Source organism: Streptopelia decaocto (assembly GCF_964273445.1).
Source record: "Streptopelia decaocto genome assembly, chromosome: 1".
In the NCBI taxonomy this organism is placed as follows: Eukaryota; Metazoa; Chordata; class Aves; order Columbiformes; family Columbidae; genus Streptopelia; species Streptopelia decaocto.
Window position 1 is genome coordinate 178,898,088 of NC_138663.1, and position 25,393 is coordinate 178,923,480.

At 41.2% G+C, this 25,393-nt stretch overlaps 1 protein-coding gene across 6 annotated transcripts in view; it reads right to left on the reverse strand.

Annotated features, from left to right (window-relative positions):
* The window catches only part of ELF1 (E74 like ETS transcription factor 1), a 91,293-nt gene that overhangs the window by 38,200 nt on the left and 27,700 nt on the right, over positions 1 to 25,393 (reverse strand). For 3 of the 6 annotated variants that reach the window (XM_082053799.1, XM_082053797.1, XM_082053801.1), the window contains exon 2: positions 2,044 to 2,365. In XM_082053799.1, coding sequence (XP_081909925.1) covers positions 2,044 to 2,127 — 84 coding nt within the window. In that variant the 5' untranslated portion in view covers positions 2,128 to 2,365. Of the gene's footprint in view, positions 1 to 2,043; positions 2,366 to 2,746; positions 2,957 to 25,393 lie in introns of those variants that run through there. The other 3 variants (XM_082053800.1, XM_082053802.1, XM_082053798.1) reach the window with 2 other exon arrangements.

The window sequence follows — 25,393 nt, forward strand, 5'->3', positions numbered from 1 at the left end:
CTTCCCTGAAATACTGAGCATAGCTGCCATCTAGACCCTGAACCTCTCCCCACAGCTGTTCCGTGTCCTCTTGGCATGACTGGGCTCCTGGCCAAGAAGAAAAGTACCACAGTTCTTGTAATGCCAGCTTTTGGGGGCGTCGCAAAAATAATTATCCAAAGATCAGTTAAATGACACTTGAGTACAAATACGTCGCCTTTTGTATACTGATGAAGCTCAAAAAACGCTTTTGACCAACACAGAGCCCTTCCAGAGCTAAAATTTTTGCAAGGTACCCAAATCACGTTATCCATCCCTAAATACAACCAATCTGTCCAGAATTCAAACACTTCAGGAGCAGCAATAGCTCCTATGTTGTAAGTAGCAGATCAACCAGGTATAAGCAAGCAATAAGCTATTTTTTTGGGTTAATGTTGTACTATAAATCCTTGTTGGACCTAAACCTTGGTCCAGCTTCCCAGATCTTTCCCTATGCAGGATTCTTTTTCTACAGCTGAGTATTTAAGCTCTACCTTCATGCAGCCAGCCAGCTGCCTACCTGCATCTTTGATACCTGAACTACGTCAACCTGGTGCTTTAAGAGGGGTTTGCATTCAACTGTTTGCAGCCACAGACCTTCTGCTATGCACTGTCTCTCTGATCTTTCACATCTTTGATTTCATCACCTTTAGGGTATGCTACAGATCTTCTTTCCTCAGGCTTCATCTGGAGTAGGATTTATTTGGGTTACGAGATAAACGCCAAGGCTGAGTTTGTTCTGGAGCTGAAGAAAGCTCTGTTTAGGGAGGTTTTACTGCCCTGTTGAGTGTTCCTTAATATTTTAAAAGTTTTTCAGATGAGCATCTGAAGAAATTGCAAGAGGCAGAATGCATAGCTAAACTGAACAAAACCATGTTTGCTTGCACTACCCCTTCCAGAAACCACGCTGTAGTAGCTCTCCCCATCTCAATTCTCCCCTCTCCCACTGGCTTGTAAAGTAAAGCCAGCAATGAAAAACAAACAGAGGTAATAAATAAGGCTCATTTTCAACCATGTTTGTGCAATTCCCATATCTAAATCCCCAGGCTACCACTAGCTCTGGAAAAATACAGGGAAGGAAGTTACATTACTAGTTCCACCCAAAAGTGAGTTAGCACTTTAGACAGACAACACTCAGTTCATTGAAATGATCGCATGACTCTGACAGCAGAAACAGGCCGCAGAAACAGGCTGCTGACCCAGCCAGATATGAGGCCACACAGAAAACCCACAGACAAGATTATAAAGCCATAAGTATTTTTGAAAAAGAGGAGAATAAATTCTTTTCACAGTCACAAAGAGAGGAGCAGTTTCTTGCGGCACTTCTCAGCCTGTCCCTCTGCAGTACCCAGACAAATTATTTCTTGTTAATAAATGCAAACCCCTACTATTAACCACCGTCTATAGAGGAACTGCCTTGTTCTTAAAATAGGAATTCTTCACTGAAGCCTCAGAACTCACAGGACGTGGTTTAGATAATCTACAACTAATTGAGAGCCTCCTTCGATAGAAACAGACATTTTCCCTTCAGTGTGAAAGAAACCAACTTAAATTACTTTGAAGCTTATTTCTGTATAGCCAGTATACAGTAACACAATTTAGGAACCAATCTGTAAAAAGCAGTGAGAAGGTATCTACTGCTCCTTCTAGTCATCAGTAGCGTGACCGTGACTTTTATTCACAATTTTATCCTAGCACATTAGGAAAGTTAAAAGTGCTGTTAAATACCAGAATTTGGGGAATTCTGTGCCACGGATGTATTCTACTGGCACAGATCAGCAACACAAGAAAAAAACATTTTTGGAGGAGGATATCTCTGCAATACTGCAGAAGTTATAACATTTCAACCAATTTCTGTTCTGCCCATGCAAGTTACAGGAAGCAACAGGAAGCTTTCGAAACAGCACAAAGATCTGCTGCAACAATAATTACCTCAATGTTTGTTTTTTCATGTTTTACACTACATTTTTTCCTCATGTTTTCATAATATTCCTAACAGCAATTTGTACAAATATGGTTTCTTACATCGTCCCATACCTGCTGCTCGTCCTCCATGACGTTGCTGGCAAATTCAAACACAAGCTCATTCTGCTGTACAACTGCTGCCATAATAATGCATTCCCAGGTCTCAGCTCCACATACGAAGAAAAATGTTCTTGAATGTGAAAGAACTGAGAACGTCACCGAGGTCCAGCAGGGCAGAAAAGCAGGATCGCAAAATGAATCAAGTATCAGTGTTCGTATTTCTCAGATCATCAGTATTCCCAGGTTCTTCTCTTCTCGAAGGGAAACAAACCAAGGGAAATCCTTTCCTGAGTTGTTCTTCCCACCTTAATAGCTCTTAGCACTGTGGAGGGAAAAAATTAAAAAGTTACAATGAAGAAAAGATTGCTTTAGCTTGCTTTAGCTACGATAGAGCTTGCTCCAAACTACAACTGTTCTAACTCACTCCAAGGAAGTCAGACACCTCTGTATCTTCAGAGGTATAACTTTCACTGATTAATACATATGAATTTTAACTCCCTTTAAAATAAAACTGTCCTAGGAGGTAAGACATCATATTGTTCAAAGTGTTTCATATTAAAAGCAGAAGCCAAAGAAAAAGTTACAAAAGTTAACAAAAAGAAAATCCATATTTTCATTTGATTCATACATGCAGTTTTCACATTCATTAGTAACTCTCATCTGTAAGGTATATTCAAAGTAAAAATACAAGACCCAGACCGACCTACTCAGCTGTAGGGTATCCCAAGTGTATCACCTTTCTTCTTCATACACAGTTCAAATTCAGCAAAGTTGTTATTTTGCAAGTAAAACGGTCTGGATCTTGATTTCCACAGTGTCAAAGAGATGAAACCAGTAAATTAATTTTTTGTACAAAGCAGAGAGTCCCTGAGTTCCTACATGAAGCAGTTCTTCAGCTTCTTGTTAAAAATGCACTGTAAACGTATCCTTATCTCTACCACAGGCTCACAAGCAGCCGGAAGGAAACAGCACTGACCACGTCATGGCAAATTAAAACAGGCAAAAAAAAATGCACAGTACAATAGCAAAGAAAAAAAATATATCCTAAACTACAGAATGTAAACAGCTTCACTGGAGGGATGCGTGCCTACAGTGCCCATATTTTCATTTACTCATCTGCACCAAAGGTAAACATGGTTAACATGAGCTTACAAAGAGGTGCGCTGTATCACTTCTGGGGAAAAAGGCGAGCACAAAACGTAATCTTTTTATACAACTAAGGTGACCAATACATAAATGAAAAAATCCACCGTCTCAAAAGAATAACAGAATCAGGTGTCTAAAATTAGGAACCTAAGGGAATATGTTGGTGCCTAGGAATTTAAATCCATATGTTTTTAAGGAAGCGAAATGTGTGGTGCCTAGTGTTTTGATCAAAATTCTTTAAACTGCCTTTGATTAAGGGCTGCTGTGACAGAAGAGCCAGAAGTCTAACATGTACCCATCCAGACTGAGCCCCCTAGAAAAGCCCATGGGTGACTTCAGTGCCACTGGTGAGGATTAACTTCTGCCTTAGTTCAGGAGGTTTCACTTTGCCTTGTTTTTGCAGTAGGCTGCAACTCAAAAAAAAAAAAATAAATGAAGGGCATCTTCCTCTCCTCAGTGCCAAGCAATTTAATTAGGGAGGATCATGTCACAGGCTCATACTCCCTCACTCTAGGAAATGTAACAGCTGTTTTTCCCATATAGATTGTGGTATTCCCAAATTCCTAAGTAGTGATGGCAAAGCATTCAAGCGTTTAAGTCAACAGATCCTACCCTTCTACGAAATCAGGAAACCCAAGATTATGCAAACAGGAGAAGCTCCCCAAATTCCTAAGTGTGCTTTAATTAGCTGTTAAAGGGTTCATAAGAGTAGCCACAACCCTAACAAGAAAATACTTGCGTTAATGAGAGCTACATGCATGAACAGAGCAGGATATGCTTTCAGAATCATGACTGTTCAACCTCAGCCCTTGCTATTTGGTAGCCTGACTTAAACAGTTAACATGGCTTTCTCTGTCCTTCAGCAGGTCTGAAAGCATTACAGGCAACCATATAATCCTGGGTAACTTCTCTAAATGTAATTATTTGGCCACAACTTCTAGAGTAGTTACATTTATACAGTCCTAAAATTACACTCGGCCCTTAGAAGGCAACTGCAAGGCTGATGTGTAACACCCCTGTTCTAGAAGATAAGAATGCCGCTAAGAAATTACACACATATGCCAGTACAGTGGGACTGAAACCAACTTGCCCCAGACTCCTACTGTCCTGTATGCCAGCCTGAAAACAAAGTACATAGCCATATAATCTATAGTTTAATATTGCCCACAGAAAGTGATTGAAGTGGGTCAATCTATGTCAACAGGGATGTACCAGCTCTTTCAGAAGAGAGGATAGGTATGGAAATTTATTTAAGTACAACTTCTATTTTGGTTACTGCTTGGAAATAAACTGTAACTCTCCACTAAGATGAAATAATAGTATTTTAAGTCACTCCCTCTAAACAGTGAAGAGTAACTTCACTCCAAAGGATCACTGGGCAAATATCAGAAGCTCCTCAGCTTCCAAATGGAGACTTATTTCAAAAGGGGGGTTAAGCTAACTGTCCAGGGAGAACCAGAGTTGAAATACAGCAAGGGCTTATAACTGTCTCCATTACAATGATTGAAGCCACATGTACGAACAAAGAGTACAAGTTCTTAGGATCCAGTAACCTTCTAAGGTCAGTAACAATTAACAGCGTCAATGTAAAATCAGGATAACTGAAGTGTTGGAGATGCAGGCTACCTAGTGAGCTCATGAAGTAGAAGGAAAAAAGGAGGTACAGCTACCGTAACACAGATTTTTAAAGTTCCCTGTATGCACTGAGAACTGGCATATTCTTCCACTAGTGCCAGGTCACTCATCATTCTGTAAAATAACAATATTTTACAGTAGGTATTACAATACCAAAAACCACAATAAATGCGTAAGATCCAAAAGCTGTGGCAGCAAACTTACTAAAAGCTATAAAGATATTTTCTTACTTTTTCTTTAAAAACAAACAACTCAATACAAAACTCTTCATCATGATTTAATATCATTTAAGAGACTGCAGCAGCGTCACACAAATACTCCTTAGAACAGTCACACTTTATGGTAACATGAGTTTCCTAATTATCTGATACCATTGCAGGAACAGACATTCAAAAGCTGTTTTATGAATGTTGCACCATGGTGATGCAGTGATGTACAGCTATATAGTAGGCTGTCCTTCACCCTTATGCCCCCTCCCCAAAGCCACAGAGGAATCTATAAATAATCTATAAATCTAGCTAAATGATACCTTCTTCTTACAAGAAAAGAAACTTCTAACCACAACATTATGACCCAAGTGAACAAACAGGCTTTAGTGAGCTTTTATATCTAACCTTATAAAGGTTAGGCACTCAAATTATTATTATTTACAGGAAACTTTTCATTACTTCTTTAGCAGTACACAGTAATAGCAAATGATCTATTGGGCAATAACAGCATTGAAAAACGATGCAAAAGTACTTTCCTTTAACCCATATCACTTTCTCTGGCATACAGAAAACAAAAGTAGCTTTTCACAGAAGCCACCACAATTCTAAACCAGCTATACATTCCTCCACATTTATCACTATAAACTGTGCTTTCATTATTCCAAGTATCACAGATCCTGCTGCCTATAGGCTAACACAAACATGACTATTGTTTTTGCTATATAATGCCACTTATCCCCCTGCCTGATTTTATGTACATCTGCAAGTAGAAAATCAGTTATTTGCAAACAGTGTAAAAAGCGTAAATTGTATTCGTATGCACAATAAGCTTGACTAGATATAATGAGTCCTAGGAGAAAGGGAACCCAATACATATTACAATAAAATCTACATCAAATTTTCAGAACTACAGAATAAGTAAGGTTTTACTTTCATTTTTACTAATTGTTGTAGAAACATATTATAAAAAGAAATATTAAGACACACCAATATAAATAAATGCCTTAATTTTGCTTAATCCTTGAAAATGAACATAAAAAGAAATTACTTCAGTCCCTCTGGAAATTCCCCTCCTCTGCTGATTTCACCATCTAGGAACAACCTCCTCAGTCTGTCAAAAAGCACACTCAGCTAAATTAACCCTTAGTACACTGCCACTCTGGTATCTCAGAAGATACACTGTAGGACTCTTTCCAGCCAGACATCACAACTTTTTTCCCCACCACTCTCACCATATATAACCTGCACTTAATCCCAGCCCTATTTAGAATGTTCAACGAAGCTCATGAGAAATATCTCCAGAACCAACGTTTTTGGTCCCAACCGTGGAGTTGCAACAGTGGAACTGGGCTCCAACTTGGAAGAGATCCACAATTTCTCTGCCAACTTCTGACAACATGAGCCACCACAGCCCATACTGCCTTAGCATTATCATAGAATCATAGCTTGGGTTGGAAGGTATGTTCAAAGGTCATCTAGTCCAAGCCCCCTGCAATGAGCAGAGACATCTTCAACTAGATCATGTTGCTCAGAGCCCCATCCAGCCTGGCCTGGAATGTTACCAGAGATGGGGCATCTACCACCTCTCTGGACAACTTGTTCCAGTGTTTTGCCATTCTCATCATAAAAAATTTCTTAATTTGAGCACTGTGTAGGAGGCATCAAAGTGCCAGGCACAAACCCAAAGATTTGCTGAAGAAACTCAGCCATAAACTTGGGAAGCTCAAGTCTTGGTACTGAGAGCACTCCAGCTGAGCTGAAAGGTGCCTCCAGCAAGGTACTGGATCCAGTCCCATTGAGGGTTACTAAAGATGACTGTAATCATCCTGCGCTGCCTTTTTTGTGAAACTAGTAAGATCATCCGTACATTTAAAAGTAAGAACCAGCTTAGCTGCTTTAAGATTCAGATGCAGATCTGAATCCTGAGTTACTGCTGAAACAGCTCAACTCATTTAGCATGGGCACAAATGACTTGCAACTGCAATTTCCCATGGATGTTCTAAGCCAGTATGCAGCATTAGCTCTAGCTTAGAGGTGTCCAAGTTGTGACTCAACAGAAATGCAAAGCTGAACCACCAAAGCTCAACACCACCTTGGATACAGGAGGGAGAGAGGAGTGAATGAGAAGAAAGGGACAAATAAAGACATCACCTGGGAATTGTGGACGGAAGGACTGAAAACCATCCCAGCTGAGGTCACACAAACATGTGGATAGTAACCACACAATTGTACTCAAGTTTGTAACTCCTTTACCAGTGCAGGCTAAGGATGGATCAAGCCAGAGCCAGTCCACCCTCCTCAGAGCTGCATCTTTTAAAGATATTGTACAAATAATACATTGTAGAGTCTGTTTTTCTTCAAAAGGGAGGAAAAGCTGAATGATATCACAGTTCCCATAATGCAGAAATCCCCAACCCACTATGATCTTTATGTATGGTCCACACTAAGCATAAATGCTAACAATACAGTCTACTGTATTCTTCATGGATTGATGTTTCCTATTCAGTAATATTAAGAAAGTGCACAGAACAGGAGCTTTGAACCACATTCATAGACCCAGGGCATCTGTAGTCAGCAAAATGACAAGGAACAAGAACAAGTTAATATGTTACTTGGCACAAGAAGTTTCTGAAGGTTCAGTATTTCAACTGCTCACACAAATTAAAGGAGATAGGAAAGCAACGTGGTACGGGGGTATCACCGAGGAAGGAAAGAAACATCGCAAGGAACAGTCTGAAATTTTCTGAAAGCATCCACGCTGCTTAGGGGAAACTGCAAAAAGCAGCTGACATAATACAAGTCAACAGAGTGACTTTTGCTGAGCTTTCATTAAGGACAAAGAAATCATCAGTGTCAATAAATCCCTGTTCTGCAGCCAGGCTGGAAATCAGCCTATGTCACCACAGGATCTCCGTACATATACTACAAGGAGCACAGAGAGTAAGAGGGTTCATCTGTTAAATATAAACAAGCATAAAATAAAAATTAAAAAAATAAAAAGGAATTGGCACACAATTCAGTCAATATGTAAGAAGTTGAAATGAATCCCCTCTTCCCTAAATCTCACATAAAAGCATGTTTACTCCAAAGAAAACAGAAAACACAAATGCAAGCAAAAAGCTCTTCTTTGCCATCACCAAAAAAATTTTCCATCTTTTAATTCTTTTTTCCTCACAACTGCCTTTTAGCCTGAATATTTAATATGAGGCAAGATTCCTTTCCAGACTACTAACAGTAACAGATCCAGTACTGTTTACAGACTCCCTCATCCCTGAAAACCTTCCTTTTCCTATTTCCCATGTTCCTGACACTTTTTAAGTCCCTTTTATTTTGCACATTTTTATAACACAGCTGTTATACACAAACCCAGCAACTCAGCAGAGCGCTGCTGGGAAATCTGAATAAAATTACAGTGCGGTTGAGGATTTTTTCCCTCTGGATCATCTCCCGCCAGCATGCTCAATGTGAAAAGGTGGCCCCAAATCACTGTAGGTGTGTGGAGGCTGAGCACTGTAAATAACTCACTTATGCTGTGGCAACAAACGATCAGACTACCACCGAAAAGCCAGTTCTAAACAGCAAGCTAAAAGATACTGAGGTGAGGAAGGCTCTCCCCAGCTCTGCTACTGAAGCTCTTGAGCTCCAAATGAAGTGTTTAAACATCTGCTAAGAGCAAGCCTCCCTGATCTGATCAGGCAAAAGAAAGGCCACGCTGGGTTTTAGTCACCTCTCTGCAAAGTGTTTGCTCTTGGAAAGCAGAGCCAACTCAATGGGAAAAGTTAGCTGTAACTTGGCCTAGAGCAAGGAAGCAAGGGCATTTCCAGGGGAAAGCAAGAGTCCAAATCCTCTCCCCAGTCTCCCTGTTCCTCTGAGAGGAAAATAACTCAATCTTGCATTTCCATAGGTTTGATACATCGTATAAGAAGAAGAGATTAGGAAGATGGGACATCCCAACACTAGCCCTCCATTCCCTCCCAAACCATGTCAGAGACTGGACATTATTTCCTCCCTGCCCCCCACATCCCTCCCTCCCCCGCAACAAAAACTGCTTAGTGGATTTGCATGCCATTTTGCAGCTACCCAAATTGCACTTTTTGGCACACTAGACACTGAAAAGAGAAGATGTGGGCAAATTTTCAGAAGTGGTTATGTGACCCAGCAGCCTTGGCTATCCGTATGGTTTTAAAACTTTCAGATTGAATTTGGGTTACTAAAGCCTCAGCTCATGGATAAACTGCATTACTTCAAGCACAGTTAGATAAAAGCCATGTAAAGTTGCTTCACTGCATAGCACCTGCTCTACATGTCTGTGTGGATGCGTACATACACATACCAGTTGCAGATACACGAACATACTTTATCCGCATTTTTGTGTATGTGTAGATGCACACACATTAAGTATACACCAAAATAAATGTATGAAATGCGTGACCTTTTACTGACTTTTTACTTTTGGTGTAGCTGTTTCGGCTACTGAAGAAACAAAAACCCCACAACCTCCCACATCCCTGTACAACAAGGTGATATGCAGAAGTGCTCCTTCTCCGTTTCCAGTTCAGTCACCTCCTCCCATTGCTGCTCATCACCACCTCAGTACCACTGGGAAAATATTTAGCTTGATCTCCCCCTCACCCACTAAAGGCAGAACAAACGAGATTAACTGGACCCCCCCTAAAAAGGACCATGTCCCCCAGGCAGTGCATAGGGAGCTTGCACAGTCTGCCAAGCCTGGGAGAACTCAGCAGTCAGTCTGCCAGCCGAGGGAACAGAGCAGCACTAACATCTCGGCCTTGCACAGATAAAATCTGCGTGCAGTTACTGTCAAAAACAGCAAAAGCACATGTGCAGGCCAGGCCTTCACCACCTAAACAGCATTTGCCAGAAGCACACAGTAACATAGAGTTTCCTGGCGACAGATGGCGTGACTGTCAGTCTTCCTAAGAACTTCCCTGCCATGGGCTATCCAAAGGTCTCTTATCCCAACAACCATAAGGTTTTTTTTTACAAACACTTCTGAAAGCACTTGTTTAGCACTATAATATGGATCCAAGGACCAGCTTAAAACAGTAACATTCATAGCAAAGACCTGCTTCTCTTCTTGCTGCTGCATAATGGTACACGTGCATGCTCATCTCCAGTAAACATAAGCTGGGGAGTGTGGTTTGCTGCTCCAAAACTCTTGGGAATCACTAACTTGGTCTGTCCTTTGATTCCGCCTTTGTAGTTAATTCATTACAATTGGTAAAGAGAAGGGAAAAATCAGGTGCTTGTATTTCCCAGCTGATAAAATGAGAACAAGGAGATATCCAATTAAGTCGAGAAGCAACTAGTTTTGAAGGGATGAAAGGAAAGCAATTAAAAATGCATCAGCCTAGATGTACTTGCTCAAACTCCTCGCTACAGACATGACAGAAGTCAAAAGCTTAGCAAAATTATGTTTTTAAAACAGCTCGATGTAATTAGACATCACAAATCAGCCTCATTACATAAGGATTTATTTTTAAACAGAATGGAAAAGAACTGTCATAACACAAGACAAACCTCCAGTAATGCAGCTTGCAACCACACATCTCTACAGGCAGGATTTTGCTGTTATTTTTTCCTTTGTAACTGCTCACTTCTGGACTCACGTATTCTCCACCAGAAAAATAATAATATATTAAACACTCCAAAAACGTAATAGATGGACTACAAGTTCGATATGACACTGCAAGTGTCCACATAGTCCAGCTCTTCAAGACACAAGTAATACTAATTATGGAGAGAAAGGAAAACAAAAACTCTCTCGTTACTTCCTGTCCTACAACACTCAGTATACACTGTATTATCCAACAGTAAATCTGCAGAGACAGGGTTGGTTTTATGTGTTGTCATAAGATAACCAAATTACCAGCATTAAAAAATAACATTAGTATCAAGGACATCTTACTATTTTTTATATTGCACAAAATCTCAAAAAGCTGGTTAAAAAAGATAAAGAGAAAACTGTAAACCGATAAAGTCCCAAATCCGGTTCAGAAATTTCTGTAAACCAAATGAATTATTCCAGTGACACAGAATAAATGTTTTAAAAGGCACCATCAAGCAGTTTCTGTCATTTAATAGCACCTTTTAAGAAGGATCAAGACCACGATCCTATAAGCAACTATAAAAGAGAACTGTGGATAAGACAAATCTCACTGATTTCAAATGGAAAGGGTCTCAGTACAGGGAAAGCTGAAGGGCTGAGCTGCTAAAACAGGATACGAGGAAACCTGTAAAACAGGGTGGAGGGGAGAAGAACTGCCTGACCTCAAGAGATTTTGCTCTTTTGATTAATGCATGCACACAAGAGAATGAAGAGGTGGCAGGAGGAGGAAGAAAGATCAGGGGAAACTAAATGTAATTGCTTTGGCTAAGTGCCAAACTTCACAAATTACCAGTTGACAGTCTGTACTCAATACTGATATAAAACTGTCAACTGCTCTCTAAAAATTACTTTGCCCACAAATTAGTAACTCAATCATAATTTCTAAATCACCTGCAGGAAAAAATTGAAGTTTACCAAAGAAAAATCTGCTGGCCAGAGACGCAGACTATTTTTTCTTTTTTAAACTGGAATATAAATGCACACTAAATATATACTGAAAAAAAGGCCAGTGGAGATCAGGTTTAAGTCAAATGTTTCTTATTCCAGGTGACCTTTTCCAGCCAAGCATCAGTAATTCTAGATCAGAGAGTTAAACTCCCACAGGACTTTCAGCATTCTGCAGGAGATGCTACAGGACCAAACTCAGTAAAAATCCCCGTTACAACTTCTGCAACACAGATTTTTAGCATTCTGTGGCTTCCCATTTGCAATTTAATTTATTTTTCAAGTTTTCCAACTGGAGTGTCAAAGCACAATGAACGAAATATTTCATTAAGTTCAAAATGACTCTCTGTTGTAGCCATAGAAATACTGTGTGATTTGCATTTCTGTTTGAGTATAGAAGCAGTTTCAGAAATCTGAATTTGATTTAATTGATGTGCACTGACTAGAAAGGAGTACAAACTAATCCACACAGAACCTAATGAAGCTTCCCCTTTCCGAAACACACACAGACATCAAGCCTCAGTGTGATACTTCTGTCAAGAATACATATGTTGAAGGCTGAAGTCAGCAACTCTGACAGGTTGAAAAACATAAAGGGTCTTACCTTTTGCAGTGTCTTTAAAGAATCTGTATGACTATAGAGCAGATTAGGCAATGTTTCTGTTGTTCGCCTCTCATTTGCTGTCAGCTGTCAGCAACACGAACACTCAAAAGCCTCTGGAGCAGGCTGGTATTAGTCAGCTAGACTTGAATTTCCAGTTCTTTTACATTGCTGTCTATTTTCTTTCATTTAGTTAGCCTGTCCTACCCTGGTATCAGGTTACATGGAGCCAACGTTTATAGCACCTTGCAAAACAGTTGAACATATCACATACCTAAGTCTGCCTATACCTGTTGCCCTCAACGTTTAACCCTTACTGTCAAGAGGAAAAACTTTTATTCTAGAATGTATTACCTAAAAATGTTTGCAGCAGAGGAGTTGTTTTTCCTTCTTACCTGACATCTACAGGACGGTGTGGGATTTCATTTTACCAACTGGAGTACACAGGCAGGCTACGACAAGAACAGTGGCCCTGAGATGCCCCCAAGAACAAACCCGGAGACCCAGCAGCAAAGAGACTTCTCCTACCTCTGATGACAACCATGGCCTGGAAGCTCTTGCTTCTTACTTTAGCAGGTCTCAGAAACCCCGAACGGTTCAAGATCTCCTAATAACACTAATTCCTCACCTCCCTTCAGACCCTGCTGCTATCACACTCTCTCAGTGCGGCCAGCTTCCCTCTGCCTGGCCAGGACATGCTGTTGCCCTGGGCTCAGCTCTTCCACCTTCCCTTTCTGGAGGGTGTGCTGCTAATCCTGTTTCCATAGTCTAGGGTCTGTGATCTAGACAGCGGTGAGTTAAACTGTACAACAATGAAAAAAAAAAAAGTCCTTACAACGCTGAAAAAAAAAAGTAGCAGCAATTTCTCTCTTAATGCAAGATGCAGGCCATCCCTGTGAACATCAGCTGTGATGGTGATGCTTCAGAGGACCACACAAGGTATTTTATGCGTTCTTGCACGATCAGTACCTTAGCTTTCCTACACGCACATCATTCACCTTGGAATTAAACAGTATTTTAATAAATATGTATATTCTTACAACTCACCCAGGGTTGTTCACGTAGCCGCCTTCTTTAAACAAGTGGTCATTTTGCTAAAGCTGAGAATATAAGGTAATACACCACTACACTCACAGAAGGGAGCTAACTCAGAGCACCAACAAAACACACAAGGAAGAGTTTTCTTTGAATGCTGCTTTAAACCAAATCTTTACTTAAGTAACTTTTTAACCCTTCAGACAGAATTACAGACCCAATCAGAGAAAAGCAAAAAACAAAGGGCTAATAGGGTTTGTGTCAAGAAACAGGACAGCCCATATCACAAAGCACTGCAGCTAACACTTACAGATAAATTACTTTCTTAACACAGCATTAAACAAGCATTTAGTCTTTGAGGTATTCTAGCTCCAGACTTAGAAAAGCACTTACATTTATATTTAAGTTAGCATTGAGGTTAACAATGACACATGGATGAAATATAGATAGAAATATCAGATTTTCAGTCTTTCTTACTTATAAAGCTTATCAGTTAAAACATATTTTTGCAAACTGTGCCTGAGGCTTTTTAATCTATTTGTCACAAAGGTCCTTGTTTATCTTCACCCATGAATATGAGAAATTGAGTATTTGGTCACACATTTTAAATGGTTATACCACAGGAATTCATCAATTTTTTTATTTTTTTTTTTTACACCAGACAAGAGGTGACTTGACACTGCACAGAATCCATACGGCGGCCAACACACACCTTCCTTGTACATCACCAAGGGTCTGTTTGGTCACCTGCTCAGCCATGACCATCAAGATTACTTCTTATAAGCCCCTTCTGAAATAGCTTGATGAGCGGACTCAGACAAGTAGTACTGTGATTTGTTTTTAAGGGCTTGGAGACTCCAATACTATTACTAACACAGCCAGGGAATTAGTTATGAGGTTGGTACAGGAGAGACACATCTCCACCAGCAAATCTCTCAGAAAAATTAAGACGAATCTCCTGCTTTGTGAAAATCACAAGGCTGATGTTTGCACCAAGTTTTCATACAGATTAAAAAAAGAAAAAAAAAAGGTCCAGCCCAAGAGTGAGTGATACCACCTCCTAACATTTCACAAGCATAAATACTTGATTCAAAAAAGCCTGTAGAAACAGGAATGAAAGGTAATATAAGAAGAGGTGCAAAGTACCAAACCGTACCTACAGTCAGCAGATTGATAAGGAAGTTGCAGACAGAGAAATCAGAGATGTCAGTCAGACTTCATAACACCTTCCCACTAATCTCCAAGACTGACAACTTTGAAGTTCTTTTTGTCACTGCTAGTCTTTTCTAATGTAACCGACTGTTTTGGTTTGCTTTTTTTTTAGCATGAGTGCATTTGCATTCAGCTTCATTTTTGGCTTATTTGGGTTCTTTACTGCAGCTCAGTGAATGTTCATGTAAGAAGAATTAATGTAGGCCATGATAGACTTGTTCTCTTAAATGGAACACCAAAACAAACTCCACACCTTCAAGATAGTCTACCAAATCAAAGCATGGGGCTTGTTACTTCTTTCTGAGGTTAACTCTTCTGCCTGATTTCTAGTGTGTCGTATTTTACAGATCAGTGTAGCTGCAACTCATGTGTCACCTACAGGCCTAACAAAAAAAATTATTATTTTTTTTTAATTACAAAACAAGGAAGCTAAGCTTTTAAACTGACAAGTAGAAAGGCTAAGACTTGTTTGGGTCAGAGGGCTGTGACTGTACATCTTCCCTCAGCACAATGAGTCACAGCTCTGAGTCGGTATGTGCTTTCTGCATGGGTAATTCGTACCCGCATTCCCGGTCACAGCTCAATGCAGAGAAAGGCAAGAAGCAACAAAATACTCCAGATATGCTCAAGTAAACACAATTAGTAAGCTCTCCTGCAGCATGCAGGAAAGTGAGCAAAGTCACCCACCAACCAGTTTGGTCTGAACTCAAGAAATACTCTCAAAACACTAGTTTAAAACTGAACTTCAGCTTGGAAGCAACTTTTTAAAGTACCAACACACACATGCAGAGACAATGAGGGACGGATGTGGCCTTGCTTAGAAAAGGTATTACATAGCCAGAGGGACTTCAAAAAACAAAACAAAACAAAACAAAACAACACTGAACGCCAGGCTCTGGCTGTAACTTGTTTGGTACACAAACCACCTTGTTACTAGACAGCCAGCTACTTATGGGCGTGGAGCACACAGCACAAAGAGCTCTAAGTGCACGTTATCCCAATAATCTCATCTAACGTAGACACACTGAATATACCTCCATTGCACCAGGAAAAAGGAACAGAACTGTCTTGTCTCTAAACCTTCCTGAGACAACTTCAGCCCTGCAGAGAGGTCATATGTTTGCACTTTTTCATCCCAAATATTTGTCATAATCTTTCCTTTTTTCCCCTATTAGCATCTTCATCGTTACCTCACTTCATATACCTAAAGAACATTGCTTTGAGAGGCAAACTCTTCTATGTTCCTCCTATTTCCTTCTTGTGTATGTTTGTCTCATTTCAGCCAGCTTTTCAAGAGGTCATAATCTACATCCAGGTTCCAAGTATTTGCCAAGTCAGACATTCACTGAATGGTTATGCTGTCTTCACAGAACCACAGAATGGCTGGGGTCGGGAAGGACCTTTAGACATCAACTAGTTCCACCCGCCCTGCCATGGGCAGGGGCACCTTCCACTAGACCAGGTTGCTCAGAGCCCCATCCAGCCTGGCCCTGAATATCTCCACGGATGGGGCATCCACAGCTTCTCTGGGCAGCCTGTTTCAGTGCCTCACCATCCTCATGGTGAAGAATTTCCTCCTTATGTCCAAACCTCTTTCACCTTAAAAGCATCATCCCTTGTCCTGTCACTACAGAACCTGATGAAAACCTCATCTTTCTCATAAGACCACATTATATATTGAAAGGCCGCAATAAGGTCTCCCTGAAGCCTTCTCTTCTCCAGGCTGAACAATCCCAACTCTCTCAGCCTGTCCTCATAGGAGAGGTGTTCCAGCCCTCTGATCATCTTTGTGTCCCTCCAACAGCACCATGTCCCTCTTATGCTGGGGGCTCCAGAGCTGGACACAGGACTCCCGGTAGGGTCTCACCAGAGCAGAAGGGGAGGAATCACCTCCCTTGAGCTGTTTTTGAGGCAGTCAGGATACAGTTAGCTTTCTGGGCTGCAAGCACACATTGCTTGGCCATGTCCAGCTTTTCATCCACCAGTACCCTCAAAACCAAGGATGCGGAATAAGGTGGTGTCTTTGCCTTTTAAGACTGCATAGCAAGAGTGGTCATCTTTCTGAGGTGACAAGCTGCGTTTTTTAAAACTATGCCCTTCATCTGCTTGTTCAGTATTACCCTTCCACAAAAGCCGCTACTGGGTTAAATAAACGAGGAACTGAAGGCTGTCTGAGCTGGAGAAGGTGCAATAACAGTATGAAGCATACAGGCATTTATGCTGTACTTAACATCTATCCAGGACATAACATGTCACAGATCTGATTCACTTAAATGTCTGCAGAAAAAAAATCTTAGGTAAAGAACCAAACAGAGAATACTGCATGCAAAATCAATCCTTTAAAACCTCTATAAGGCGAGAGACTGCTTACACAGTTATAGCGAAGAACATTAGCTCAAGCCATAATTAAAAGTTAGTTAGTACCTTTTAAGCTGCCAATTTTAATGCACTCTAAAATGCAATGTATTCATTCAGATTATTCTGAAAATGTGCGTGCTTCATGATGCTTAGCATAATTACAATAATAAATACATTAACTTGCAGCTATGTAGGATAAAATAGAAACTAATATTCCCATGCCACTTGTGCATTTTTCTTCTTACAGACCAGCGTAGCTTAAATTTTATGTTCTAAAGTATTTGCATGGGGTGGGATTAGAAGGGAGACTATTTGTCTGGGGAATTTCAAACTAGTGAACTTGGCTATTCAGAGAATATAAATTATCTCCTGACTTGTTGCTAGACTGACAATTCCCACCGTGGGGTTTCAATTTGTGACGAAACAAGAGTTAAAGACCAACAAGATTAATATAAAAAAGAGATTTATCTTAACAGTGATGTGGAAAAGTAGCAAGGTCTACAAAAGTCCCTCGAGGGAAAGCAGTGTCTGGACAGGCCAGTATTTCTCATTTCGTAATGTCTGGGGAAATATTCACACTGAAGCCTAAGTCACTCTCATACGAGCACACACCTGCTCCTGGAAGACAGAGGAATTCACTGCTAATGAACTAGACACAGAATTTATGAGTGTTGCATGAAAAGACCTACAAAATCAGGGTATTCTGGAAAGTTTCAAAGCCCCCACAAAGCAGGTGTAGAGAAATTCAAGCCTCACCTCTTCCTCATTTCATCATTCAAGTTCCTGTCTCTCTTGCAGAACTAAATCAGGCATCAGAGGTGGCTGCTGTGCATGTCCTTGTCTACCCAGCTGTAGCCCCTACGAGCCAGCTTGACTCCCCAGCTGCAAGGTGAAGCAAGGCAGCAGGACCGGGGGGACACACAAAATTGCCTGGTCAGCTTGGGCTGAGTTGTGTCCCCAACCTGGTCTCACCCTGCAACAGAAAGCAGCACAAACTCGCTACAGCCACTGGCTCACAAACCTGGAGACCTCTTTCTTTCTACCTCCCCCTGCTTCTACAGAATGAATAATACAGATATTATGGCATCCAGGCTCATAAAGATTTTGATATGCAGCTGGTAGGCTTAGAAGATGACCACTCTTGCTATGCAGGCTTCAAAGGCAAACAGACCAACACATCCCACGTCCTTACCCATGCAGGCAAACACGCACATGCAAACATGCGCCCACACAACCCACAGGCACTTGCCCTCTCTCTCAGGCACTCTCTGAATATGGCCATTGCACTAGTCCACCCATGCCTCCTGAAAGAGAAACCCTGACGGTGTCATATGCAGGAGAAGGGTCAAGCAGACCTGCACCCACACAGTTTCTACCATCAGGAAACAATTTTCTCCTATGACAGCTTTTCCCCCTATGATCCACAAAAGCAGGATTTTTCCTGACAATCCAGTTCTCTAAATACGGATTAATTCTAAGAATCTCAGACACCTCCACAAGAAAGGACTTGGGTCACTCTAAGATTTCCCTGTAATCAATAGTAGGAAAGGTGGGCTGCATCTCCTGTAGATGAAAGGCCCTTCCTTGAGTCACTTACCTGAGTTGCTTGAATTACCAGGAGTTGATCTAGGCCTCAATTCACAGAATCAGAGAATGGTTTGGGTTGGAACGGACCTTTAAAGATCATCCAGTCCAACAGCTCTGCCACAGGCAAGGACATTTTACACTAGACCAGGATGATCAAAGCCCCATCCAAGCTGACCTTGAACATGTCCAGGGATGGGGCATCCACAGCTGCTCTGGGCAGCCTGTTCCAGTGCCTCACCACCCTCATGGTGAAGAAATTCCTCCTTATATCTAAAAATCTACCCTCTTTCAGATTAAAGCCATGGTCCCTTTTCCTGTCACTACAGGCCTTGGTAAAACATCTCTGTCTTTCTTATAATCCCCCTTTATATATAGAAAGGCTGCTAAAAGGTCTCTCTGGAGCCTTCTCCAGGCTGAACAACCGCAACTCTTTCAGCATTTCTTCACAGGAGAGATGCTCCAGTCCCCTGACCACTTTCATTGAGGTCTCTGGATGTGGCTGAAGCAAGCACTCCAACCTTTCTCGTAGCACAGCAGCCTCAGCATGCAAGTTCCTCAGCAGACATCAGCTCTGTTATGAAAACTTGCAAATTATCATATAAAGCAGAAATAAAAACATTCTATCTACCACTTCTACATTGCCCTTTCCTTTCCCAGCATGGCATTCAAACTGTATGAGTCAAGAGAAAAAAAAAGGGGGGAAAGCTGAGGTTAAAGTGGAAGATAACTAATATAGTATTATAAACAAGGTAACCCAGGGAGAGGTTGTTTTATGTAGTTTCTAATTCATCCCTTCATTCATCCTCCAGCCTCCTTTCTTTCTCTTCTTTTCTGTTGCCTAACATTTCATCTATTTCTGTGAAGTCTCAGTGGTTTGCTGTAATCACAGATACAATAAATTAATATTAGAATTGTGGGTGGGGCAAACCAAACAACACTATGCCTTTTTTCAAGATGCCATAGACTTCAAGCAGTTTTGTGGAGGCTTTACAATGTGTTTGCCTCAGAGGGTTGTGCCCCATTTGTACCTTTCCTCTCTCAAAAAAGACAGTACCAAGAAAAACGGTGCTCAAAACTGAAAGGAAAAAAGGTCAGCGGAAGCATCCTGTCACTGTGAAAGGCTTCCAGTGCAGCTGTGTTAGAAATGCGATAGCACCTCTTGTACAGGGTGCCATTCATGGTGCTTCTAACCCAAGAGAAGTCAGGAGAGAGAAAACAAACAAACCACCCCTCCACCACCCCTCACCCATCAAATCTCACCACCCTCACAACCTTTCTGCTCTTGCCCACCCAGGCTGAGAATCTCTGGTTTAAAGAGCACATAGTATAGAAACATTTTATCACCCAGCAAAGACATCCCCACTCAATGCTGGCTAGTCAATGAAAAAACAGTTTAAAGGGAAAAAAACCCAATATTCTGGGAGTTATGCTGCCACATGAGGAAGAAAGAGCATCCAGTACGGCAAAAGAGCTGAAATGAATCTGCACAGTTTCAGTTCTGACATAATTCTGATCCGCAGAGTACTCGGTTCTCTAAAATCTGATGCTGGGGAAGATATTATTAGAGTTCTAGCTTCAATAAATTAACTGTGTTGTACTAACATGCATATCTTCAGAAATCATGAGACCTACTTGAAAACCAATACATCTTTCAGAAGAGAAGTTTTTATGTGCTTTTTCTGCACACTTGTAACAAGTTGTTTAGCTGAAAGCCAGAGCTGCCTCAGAAACAGACAGATCCACAAGTGGATTAGAATTAAAAAAATTGATAACAGTAGTATAACTCCAAAGATCACAGGATCTTACAATAAAAACCTCATTGGGTCAAGTAATGTGGCAATTATATGCCCAGAAAGACATTAATGAAATTTCATGACTTCACACTCAATCTGTCCATTTTTCATGTGCATTTAAAAACTCCTACAGTGGTAGCAGTGGAAAAAGGAACACCAAACTTCAGCTCTCACTGCGTTAGGATAACTACCATGGTTACTCTTTCATAGTTCACGCTTCAAGAGTCCAAGTACTGCTTTCTGTTGAACTAATTAAATTCTGATCTTTACTCTCAGGTATCCTGGCAAGAGTGTCAGAGGGATAACAAAGCACACAGGCAAGAGTACGCTCTTGAGAAGACACCTTGTTACACAATGGTGGAGTTGTCATCTCTGGGCGCATCTGCACCACTGCTCGTGGTTTAACTGACAGGAAGCAAAGACGAAGATACCAGAGCCCAGCGATGGGTGTTTCCTGCCTGCAGAGCCACGTCTGCCCCCACGCGCTTGTCATCGAGACCGCCTGTCCTCCCGCGTGGGCCACAGCCTCCCACAGGGGGGAGAAACTCTGTGATACCTTCTAAAAAAAAAAAAAAAAAAAAAAAAGTTTAAATAAGTTAAGCCCACGCACAGAAAGCCAGCCAGATGGATGGATTAAAAAAAGTGATCAGGTCAAGTGTATTGAAATGTGGGCCCAGAAGGCCACCAAAGCAGGGTACGAAATGCTGGTGGCGTGTTCTCCTCCAGCATGGCCCAGCTCTGGAGGTTTTAGAGCCTGGCTTTCCTCAAATGGGCTTGCACACCAAGTAACTTGACTTAATAGATGAAGAAGCAAACAAGCAGAAATCTTCAGAAATGAACCACAACCACTGGCAGAAACCACACTGACAAATACAGCACCAGCATGTCTACCTAAGGGGACCACCCTGTCCTAGAAAAGGGGACAGGTTAGATGATCTATGGGGCTTTTCCAACACTAATACCTAGAGTAACACCTGTTAAGTTTACCACAAATTTAAAACGCTGAAGAAGCATTTAGTACTAACAGGATAAGCATAAGAATTAATATAGCTTAAGCAAGCAACGAAGCAACTGCTAGACAAAGCAGAATTTCGGTGAAAAGCAGAAACTCCAGCACAGGTGTAATTTCTATTATACCTATATGAGAAGCAATACACAATGTTCGGCCCCTAAGTCGTTTTCTGCTCAGTCTCAGATCATCCCACAATGTCACCTGTCAGAAAACATCTCCTTACGCAGCCTAAAATCTATATGCCTGGGTAGGATGAGAAATTTGTGAGATGGCCTCATGTCCTTCCTTCATCAATGGCCAAGTGGTGGTATAAAACTGAGGAAAACCAATTCTGAGCTGTATCTCCAGGATTGTCAGCTAAAGCAATAGAAGACATGTCACTCGTAATTAGGTTGGGGAATATATCAACCAGTAGATATCTAGTAGATTTAACTCTGTCATCTGCTGCTATAATCTAGAAGCTTAAAAGGAGTAAAAAAGTATTCATTTGATTTCATGGAGTTTCTGGCACATTTCACCCTTTACGGAACCGAGGCTCTCCATCCTAAGGTGGTCTCCATACCCATCCCAGAAAAGTTGGGAACAAAAATGCCTTCGCATGGTGACTGGCACTGTTCAAAGCCAGTGGTCTGCCTTTTCCTGAAAATGACGAGGCTCTACATTCGCCTCATTTCTAACTAGAAACCTATTCTGCAACTAGGTTACTCCAACAGAGCTTTCACGTGCTCCTACCTGAGCTTCGTGACCACCTGGTTATCCAAGAGAACCACAGCTGCCCAGGGCTCCAAAAGACAAGACCACGTCCCTCCACGTCACTGGGCACTCAACCCGTTCATGTCCTGACAGCTGGAATGAACGTCCTAAATCAGAACCCATCAGACACTAACAGAGAGCTGGTGGAAGAACTGGTAGCAGAAGCTCCCTTCTGCAGAATTTCTAACATCCACTTAAGCCACAAGTCACACCCTTGACAAATACTGAAGTAAACCCAAGTAGCCACCAAACTAATGGTTACTCAAAAGCCTTTCTGAACAAAAAAAGCCTTGCAGCATGATCCAAATCTTACTAATTTTTGCTGGATTGGCAAAAGGACTTAGAAGAGAACTAGCGAAAAAAAAAAAAAAGTATTTTCCATCTCAGATTCCAACAATACTATGTAGCCAACAGCATTTTGTAGATTTGCTTCTTAGTTTGTAAGTCACGTTGGTCATATCTTGCAACATGTACTGGCAGGATTCAATGCTTTCGTAAGAAAACTGGAGTGGTAGATGCTGACACTGATCCAGAAACGGTTTACTCTCAAGATGGAAATTCTTTTTAACCCTGAAAGTTCATCTGTGTCCCATAATGAACTACAGATTCTATTAAAGGAAACATTTCAAGATTCTCATATGTATTTATTTCATGGTGCATTAGTATCATACTAGCTCTAAGCATAACACCAAGAAAGTTATATTTACAAGCACAATAATCTCTATTATATTGATTTTACACTATTAAATTAGCCAAAAAAAATAATGTAACGCAAGCATAGGGCTATAATAATGGTGGAGGTGTTCTTTTATAAATTATTTTGAAGTACCTTAACACCATCTAATTTTTCAAGCTCTGTATATTTTAAGCAAAAACGAAAAGGTAAATGTTGCGGTGTTTATAAAAGCAAAACAAAAATCAGGATGCCTCAATTCTTATAAAACTTCAATTTTATTCCTCACAGCTGCTGCTGCATGGCACCAGCAAGGCACCCGCATGTCCCGAACTGCCTGCCTGTGTTTCTTACTTCACCTGGGTTACAGTCGACTGGGGAGGAGAGGTCTCCAGAAAACTGTTTTTTTGGCACAACAGCTATGAGCATCAACTTGTCTCACGTCTCTGCCACTAGCAGTTCAGCTGCCTCGCTACTGGTGTGTTTTTGGGGGAGGCAGGAGTGATCAGACCTCTCCAAAGCACCACATAGACAGTGGAGCTAAAGTGAAACCAAGCTGATCGACACCCAGCAGCCAGGCAAGAAAGAAACGGCCTTCACGGATTTCTATTTGTTTTAACCAGTTTCAATAGAGGGGAACATGATTTTTAATTCTACAGTGTCCCTTTAATAGACACCCCAAAGAAGATATTTTCCAGATAACCAAGGAATTTTTTACAGTGTTTGACTTACCAAGCAAAGCACAATAACCAGCTATTCTGTTTGCACTACGAGGCAGTTCAGTGCAATGAGTTAATAATTTATCACAGCATTGCTCTTGGCAACTGACCATAATCAACTTTTAAAATTCTTCCTCGTTCTTACATTTTAAGTCTCAGCAAGAATATGGCATCCTTAGAGCTTCAGCTCTATCTGAACATTTTCTAGCTGAGGTAAGAGGTTTAATCTTCCCCAACACCTGCTTTCCTCCTCTATTGTTTCAGCCTCAGAGCAAACATCATCATTTCATTTCAATAACCTGATTTAGCAGACAGGAATAACTAGAATATTTTTAAACAAAGCAATAAGTTAACATTCTTTCAAAAAGACTCAGTGGTGCAGTTCTTACCCCTGTGTTTCCTTCCCCCTCTTCTCCCAGATGGAAAAAGAACAAAAAAGCTCAAGCTTCTACCTCTACCAAAAGCTTATGTTTGCATGTGTTCCCCAACCAACAACCACACACCTCTTCCTCCCATTTTACGTTATCAAAACCTATTCCTCTACATAATTTTGGGCAAAACCTAGCCTATTAGTTAACACACTCTTCCTTTCAAGCAGAAGGATCTAGCTGTGGTGTCCAGCCACCTCATTTGGAAAATAAGTTTTTAACAGAGTTTAGATGTGAAGATTAGAAGAGCTAGCTGTCCTAATCATCACTTTGTTGAAGCTTTGGCCATGGACAATGCTCTTCTTCCAAGGACAACTGTGCTACTTCATCCTGCCCCTTATTTCTCAACTCCAGGTCTTACAAACTTCCCAGCTCCATCACTCCGAAATCAATCCCTAACCTGGTTCAGTCAACCAGCACAGAAACTCCCCATGGTGTGGACACCTGCCTTGCCAACTTGGCTTGTCTTGGCTGAACCAGATAAGGAGTTGCTCACATGAACAATTTGGACTGCGGAAGGGAGGGGAATAAAACACTAGGAAAAAACTATGCTCTCAGCAAGGACAAATGAGGGTAGCAACCCTCATGGGGCAATGAGGCAGCTGGATGAGTACTGGCATGGAAACATCTAGGAACAACCATGCCCACCTCTAACTGTCTCACTAAAGGTACATTTTATATTTGACTGGTGCAAGGTCATACACTCACAAAGAAAAAAAAAAAAGTATCTCTAGAGTTTGAATTACAACTTTAGCTCAACTAGTGCAGCTTACTGTTGAGTCAAGAACCTAAGGGCAAGCTAAGGGCCTGGGCAGATGCTCAATGAGGTAAATGTGCCGTTTAGGGATTTACAACGCATCACCTCCAGGGCAGTTCATTATCCCAGTAAAACATGCTTGGTCCAAACCTCCCTTCTGTGCTTCAGGGCATATCCCAATAAACCATTGCCACCTGGATTTAACGGGATGTGCCTCTGAGCGAGGTGGTTACGCACACAACCTTCACTGAGGAGTGAAACAAAGCATCTGGGGTGAGGCTGAAGCACCTTCCGTGTGCACATAAGTCAGGTGTGCAGAGACACAGGAGACACTACTGAGGCACTCGCACCATTCTCCAATCTAGTTACTAAATACCAGGCTTGTTCACCACAGACGGTGTAACAACAGGTTCTTCCAAGGCAAACTCTGTCAGAAAGTATGCTGCTCTCTCCACACAGTCGTCTTTTTTCCTGATTTCACCCCATCTAGAAATCCTGGCAGCAGAACTCCCCATCCGTGCAGCAGCTATTTTACCCAGGCAGCTATTTTCAACTAATAACCGCTACTGTCTCTCCCCTTAAACGCGCATGTTTTGAACAACAGTATATCAATAAAATGTGATCACAGCTCTTTCGCTTACAAAGCCCGGCCGTACAAATTAACAAAATGCTTCCTAAGTCCAGCTGAACACAGGACACCCGTAAGAGAAGCTTTAAACATCACAAACATCAAAATCTAGACACAAAATCTATCCTTTCTAACTATGCGGCTACAGAAATATTAAAGCTTTTCTGCAAATATCCCTATTATTTTTAAACAAAACATTTGCAAGACCAAGCCCTTATATTTTTGTTTGA